General features: G+C 35.6%; 1 protein-coding gene across 1 annotated transcript in view; it reads left to right on the top strand.

Moving 5' to 3' along the window:
- LOC137640488 (lachesin-like) overlaps positions 1–5,886 on the top strand; it is a 14,706-nt gene extending 8,820 nt beyond the window's left edge. The window contains exon 6 of the mRNA XM_068373023.1: positions 5,152–5,886. Within this exon, the coding sequence (XP_068229124.1) occupies positions 5,152–5,306 (155 nt within the window). The 3' untranslated portion in view covers positions 5,307–5,886. The remainder of the gene's footprint in view (positions 1–5,151) is intronic.
- Positions 5,887–7,500: the final 1,614 nt, after the last annotated feature.

Below are 7,500 nucleotides of genomic sequence, written 5' to 3'. Positions count from 1 at the left end.
AATATATATATATATATATGTGTGTGTGTGTGTGTGTGTGTATCATCAGCATTTGTACCAACCATGTTCTGCTTAGTCTCTAATTTTGGTCTTAAACAGCTGACTACCATATCAATTAGTGAGACAAATTATTATTATTATTATTATTATTATTATTATTATTATTATTATTATTATTATTACAACCTAAGCAAAAACCCTAGTTGGAAAAGTAGGATACTATAAGCCCAAAGTCTCCAAAGGGGAAAAACAACCCAGTGAGTAAAGGAAATAAGAAAATAAATAAACTACATGAGAAATAACAAACAATTAGTATAAAATATTTTGAAGACAGTAACAACATTAAAATGGAACTTTCGTTTATGAACTATAAAAAGACTTATGTCAGCCTCTTCAACATAAAAGAATTCGCTGCAAGTTTGAACTTTTGAAGTTCCATAAGTTTCCTTCAATTTACCTTTGCTCATCTTGATGTTAATCTCTTCCAACGAAGTTTTTCATATTTTTCAAGTCATTTATTTGTTTTATATAATTGCCTTTAATTAATGCAATACTAGTACTTCAAAAGTTCAAACTTGCAGCCAATGGTTTCATGTTGAATAGGCTGACATAAATCTTTTTAAAGGTTATATTTAAAAGATCTGTTTTAATCTTGTAACTGTTCTTGAAATATTTTATTCTAATTGTTCATTACTTCTCATATATTTTATTTATTTCCTTATTTCCTTTCCTCACAAGGTTATTTTTCCCTGTTGGAGCCTTTGGGCTTATAGCATCTTGCTTTTCCAACTACGGTTGTAGCTTAGCTTGTAATAATAATAATAATAATAATAATAATAATAATAATAATAATAATAATAATAATAATTTCCTTTCACGCAAAGGGCCTCGGTTACATTTCTCCAGCTGTCTCTATCTTGAGCTTTTAATTCAATGATTCTCAATTCATTATCTCCAACTTCACGATTCATAGTCCTCGGCCATGTAAGCCTGGGTCTTCTAACTCTTCTAGTGCTTTGTGGAAACCAGCTAAAAGTTTATTCATATTATCATTATTACTAGTCAAGCTACAACCCTAGTTGGAAAAGCAAGATGCTATAAGCCCAAGAGCTCCAAGAGGGAAAAATAGCCTAGTGAGGAAAGGAAATAAGGAAATAAATAAACGATGAGAAAAAATTAACATCAAATTATTCTAAAAACAATAACAACATCAAAACAGTGAAGTAATCTCTCTTGGGGAGTGCGAAGTGCATGCCCACACCACCTCATAATAATAATAATAATAATAATAATAATAATAATAATAATAATAATAATACATATACCAAGGCACTTCACCTAATTTTGGGGGGTAGCCGACATCAACAAATGAAACAAAAACAAAAAGGGGACCACTACTCTCTACGTTCCTCCCAGCCTGACAAGGGACTCAACCGAGTTCAGCTGGTACTGCTAGGGTTCCACAGCCCACCTCCCCCGTTATCCACCACAGATGAAGCTTCATAATGCTGAATCCCCTACTGCTGCTACCTCCGCGGTCATCTAAGGCACCGGAGGAAGCAGCAGGGCCTACCGGAACTGCGTCACAATCGCTCGCCATTCATTCCTATTTCTAGCACGCTCTCTTGCCTCTCTCACATCTATCCTCCTATCACCCAGAGCTTTCTTCACTCCATCCATCCACCCAAACCTTGGCCTTCCTCTTGTACTTCTCCCATCAACTCTTGCATTCATCACCTTCTTTAGCAGACAGCCATTTTCCATTCTCTCAACATGGCCAAACCACCTCAACACATTCATATCCACTCTAGCTGCTAACTCATTTCTTACACCCGTTCTCACCCTCACCACTTCGTTCCTAACCCTATCTACTCGAGATACACCAGCCATACTCCTTAGACACTTCATCTCAAACACATTCAATTTCTGTCACTCCATCACTTTTATTCCCCACAACTCCGATCCATACATCATAGTTGGTACAATCACTTTCTCATATAGAACTCTCTTTACATTCATGCCCAACCCTCTATTTTTTACTACTCCCTTAACTGCCCCCAACACTTTGCAACCTTCATTCACTCTCTTACATAGCCTACATCTGCTTCCACTCCACCATTTGCTGCAACAACAGACAACAGACCCCAAGTACTTAAACTGATCCACCTCCTCAAATAACTCTCCATTCAACAGGACATTCAACCTTGCACCACCTTCCCTTCTCGTACATCTCATAACCCTACTCTTACCCACATTAACTCTCAACTTCCTTCTCTCACACACCCTTCCAAATTCTGTCACTAATAGGCCAAGCTTCTCTTCTGTGTCTGCAACCAGTACAGTATCATCCGCAAACAACAACTAATTTACTTCCCATTCATGGTCATTCTCGTCTACCAGTTTCAATCCTTGTCCAAGCACTCGAGCATTCACCTCTCTCACCACTCCATCAACATACAAGTTAAACAACCACGGCGACATCACACATCCCTATCTCATCCTCACTCTCACCGGAAACCAATCATTCACTTCATTTCCTATCCTAACGCACGCTTTACTACCTTTGTAGAAACTTTTCACTGCTTGCAACAACCTTCCACCAACTCCATATATCCTCATCACATTCTACATTGCTTCTCTATCAACTCTATCATACGCTTTCTCCAGATTCATAAACGCAACATACACTTCCTTACCTTTTGCTAAATATTTCACACATATCTGCCTAACTGTAAAAATCTGATTCATACAACCGCTACCTCTTCTAAAACCACCCTCTACTTCTAAGATTACATTCTCTGTTTTATCCTTAATCCTATTAATCATTACTCTACCATGCACTTTTCCAGCTACACTCAACAAACTAATACCTCTTGAATTACAACACTCATGCACATCTCCCTTACCCTTATATAGTGGTACAATACATGCACAAACCCAATCTACTGGTACCATTGACAACACAAAACACATATTAAACAATCTCACCAACCATTCAAGTACAGTCACACCCCCTTCCTTCAACATCTCAGCTCTCACACCATCCATACCAGATGCTTTTCCTACTCTCGTTTCATCTAGTGCTCTCCTTACTTCCTCTATTGTAATCTCTCTCTCATTCTCATATCCCATCACCGGCACCTCAACACCTGCAACAGCAATTATATCTGCCTCCCTATTATCCTCAACATTCAGTAAATTTTCAAAATATTCCGCCCACATTTCCTTGCCTCCTCTCCTTTTAACAACCTTCCACTTCCATCTTTCACTGTCTCTTCAATTCTTGAGCCAGCCTTCCTTACTCTCATCACTTCTTTCCAAAACTTCTCCTTATTCTCTTCATATGAATGACCCAATCCCTGACCCCACTTCAGGTTAGCTGCCTTCTTTGCCTCACGTACCTTGCGCTTTACCTCCACATTTTTCTCTCTATATTTTTCATACTTCTCTATACTATTACTCTGCAGCCATTCTTCAAAAGCCCTCTTTTTCTCATCCACTTTTACCTTCACTCCTTCATTCCACCATTCACTGCCCTTCCTCAAGCTGCCTCCAACAACCTTCTTGCCACACACATCACTTGCAATCCCAACAAAATTTTCTTTTACTAACTTCCACTCCTCCTCGAAATTACCAGTTTCTCTTACTTTCACCTCGTCATATGCCTTTTTCAACCTTTCCTGATATTAATTTTTTCCCCCGGTTTTATTAGCTCTTCAACCCAATTCCCCCCCCCCCCTAGCTCTCTTTTACATCCACCTACTCTATTCCCCCACTCTTTTGCTAAAACTAATTTTCCTTCCACCAAAAAATGATCAGACATACCGTTAGCCATACCCCTAAACACGTGCACGTCTTTCAATCTTCCAAACATTCTTCTAGTTATCAACACATAATCCATTAATGCCCTTTCTACTATTCTTCCATTTGCCACTCTTACCCATGTATACTTATTCTTATCTTTCTTTTTGAAAAAGCTATTACTTATCACCATCTCTTGCTCAACACACATATCTACCAGTCTCTCACCACTCTCATTTTCCCCTGGTACTCCATACTTCCCAATGACACCTTCTACCTCTCCAGCGCCCACTCTAGCATTTAAGTCACCCATGACAACTACATAATTCCTTCTACCCAGTCCTTCTACACACCTAGTTAATTCATTCCAGAACTCATTCCGCTCTTCTTCACTTTTTTCACTACCTGGTCCATACGCACTGACAAACGCCCAACATTCCCTACCCAACCTAACCCTTACCCACATTAACCTAGATGATATCTCCTTCCATTCCACAACTTTACCTGTCATCCATACACCATTACCCACATATTCATTCGAACACTCTCACTCAATCATGAAGCCAACTTCCAAGGCAAGTTGTTAAATCACTGGAACTTCATAAGTTCAAACTGGTGCCAATGCTGCCTTGTTGAGGCAATTTGCGTGAATCCCATTTCATAACTTCTATTTCCGTTTTGTTTTTGACCTTATTCATATCGCATAGAGTTTGAAACGTCATGTCTCTTCTTTCAGAACAGCAGGTATAATAATGATAATAATAATAATAATAATAATAATAATAATAATAATAATAATAATAATAATCTTGAGTATTGAAATCCACAATTATATACTGTTTATATTTGAAAAACAGTATATTTCGCACTTTTCACGAATAATAATAATAATAATAATAATAATAATAATAATAATAATAATAACGATAATCTTGACTATTAAAAATACACAATTATATACTGCGTATATTTAGAAAATACAAGATCTTTTGTCCTTTTTACAAGTAATAATAATAATAATAATACTGTATATATATACATATATATATATACATATACAGTACATATACTGTATATGTATATATATATATATATATATATATATATATATATATATATACACATATATATACATATATATATATATATTTATTGTATATATATATATATATATATATATATAATATATACACATATATATATATATATATACATATATATACACACACATATATATATATACATATATATACACACATATATATATACATATATATATACACACACACATATATATATTCCTATAACTCAGTATATTACAAAACTTAATTTTAGTTCTCTCTTCTTCAGGCGAGCTCCCAGCAGCAATGCAGCGAGGAACGAACACGGCGCCACCTGCAACAGCGGCGACTTCTTCAACAGTCTCTCCGCGTACCTCTACCAGTGCCATACTAATCTGCTTCTTACTACAAGTGACTTACTTCCTAAAGGGAATTATCACGTGACCCTTCGTTACCCTACATTGAGGGGGAACTGGCATCTTCCGAAGCCACCCAAAACATTGAAAAAAAGAAAAGGAAGGTGGCTTTATATTTCGTCCTAATTGTTTAATGCGTCGACGAGACCAAGAAGTACAGAACGTATAAAATTGCGGCTATAGTGTCCATGTACAAAATGTGACTAGAAGCATTATGGTATTATATAAGGTGATAAACAATGGGACCCAAATCTTTACATCTATTAAAGTGAAGTGGACTAAGTAGTGGGAATTAATCTTGTGATGTTCGTAACTCCACTGTGGGTTGCCAGGTTTTCTAAATAAGAAATGGCCAACTTTTAAACAACGGCGGCTTTAAAAGGCCAAACCATTAATAGAAAAAGGACAAAAATATAGCATTTATGGTCAATCAATTTAAAAAAGGCCAAATTGAGATATTAGGCACGAAAAAAGGCCACAATTGAGAGGTTTGGCCTGAAAAAGGCCAACCTGGCAAAATTGATATTCCACAGACAATTCGAGATAAGTGTTTTTATCCTGTGATGATTTCCAATCAGTCAATGACACAAACTATCCGATTAAACTTCCCATGATTTTTTTATACAAATTCACACTGTGCAGTCTAGAACTGAAGGGACTTCCATGTTCTTAAAAGGAGATGGAGAAGCACCGGGACAGTACTTGATACAAAGTGGCAGCAGGTAACAAGGTAACAATCATTGACCAAAATCCTAAATTTGAAAAATAATGTTAAATGTAATTGACTCACAAGTTCTTTTTGCAACAATACTTTGTACTGACAAAATATAATACTAAGTGGTAAGACTATTAATATGTATATAGATAATATATTTTGTAATTCACATTATTTCTATGGTGTAATATAAAGATGTATACTCTTTTTTTTTAATGAGGCGCAGTTGCACCGACTCGCAGCGGTGCCCTTTTAGCTCGGAAAAGTTTCCTGCTATCTGATTGGTTAGAATTATCTAGTCCAACCAATAAGCGATCAGGAAACTTTTCCGAGCTAAAAGGGCACCGCTGCGAGTCAGTGCAAATCTGCCTCACTATAATGAATTGACTATAGTTTGGGCAAAATAAATATATGCTCGCTAGAAGTTATCTGTCTTTATTCTGTATTTTGAATTATAAGGAATCTTGTTATAGATATGATCCAGTATTCCCATTACAGTTTATTAATTTCCAGTGAAATAAAGATCCAGCAGATGACGTAAGTGGAAATAGTATTTCTTTCTCTGTAATTCGAACTGTTATAAAAGGTTTTGCAAATGTATAATTGTATTTTTTTCTTACTTATCACAACGAATTGACCCCAAAAGCCAGTCATGATATGATTCATTAAATCTTAAGAGATAGAACATAATGAATACATACACACACGCATACACGCGCATACACGCGTGCGCACACACACACACACACATATATATATATATATATATATATATATATATATATATATATATATATATATATACATCCTGAACTAATAAGGGCTGAGTTACAGTTATCAACATCCCAGATTGTTGTGCAAACAATGGTAAACTTGGTAAACACCTTGAACAGGTGAGACTTAAAAATTGTCCTTAAAAAAGGTAAAAATTCTGGAATAAATGTTGCTAGTATTTCCCATTGTGAAAACTTATATATAGGCGTAAAGGCGTGACATTACGGTCACCAACCCGTGAAAGATAACACAGTAAGGTAGAAATTACGGTCACCTGTATTTTACTGAAATACGGATGAGGTAAGTATATTTATTACGGAGAATTTCTGAATATAATTACGGTTTTACAGTTTAAGTGTTCATCTGAATTTCCGAAGAGAATTTAGTATACCTGATATATATATACTCATGCAGTTGTACATGCCTGGTACACCTACGGGTGTAGGACCACCCTAGGTATACCTGGCAGGTAATAAAAAGGTAAATTGAAGTATTTCTGAAATATTCGGCTATTCTATTGGTTGTTTCTGAGTCCCAGGGAAGAATAGAAAGTTCAAATGTTAATTAAATTTCCTCGAGGAAGTGAAAGTCAGAGTTTCATTTATAATTCACATTGTAATTAATAATAAATTTTATATGGTATTACAAAATAGTCAGAAAGAGATAGATATATATTATTCTGAGGTCTTTTCGAACACTTTCAATTGAGTGTATAATGGTTATATTAAAACCC

The sequence above is a fragment of the Palaemon carinicauda genome, chromosome 5, assembly GCF_036898095.1.
Source record: "Palaemon carinicauda isolate YSFRI2023 chromosome 5, ASM3689809v2, whole genome shotgun sequence".
Taxonomy (NCBI): domain Eukaryota; kingdom Metazoa; phylum Arthropoda; class Malacostraca; order Decapoda; family Palaemonidae; genus Palaemon; species Palaemon carinicauda.
The sequence above is the reverse complement of the archived record's forward strand: the minus strand, read 5'-3'. Positions and strand labels throughout refer to the sequence as shown.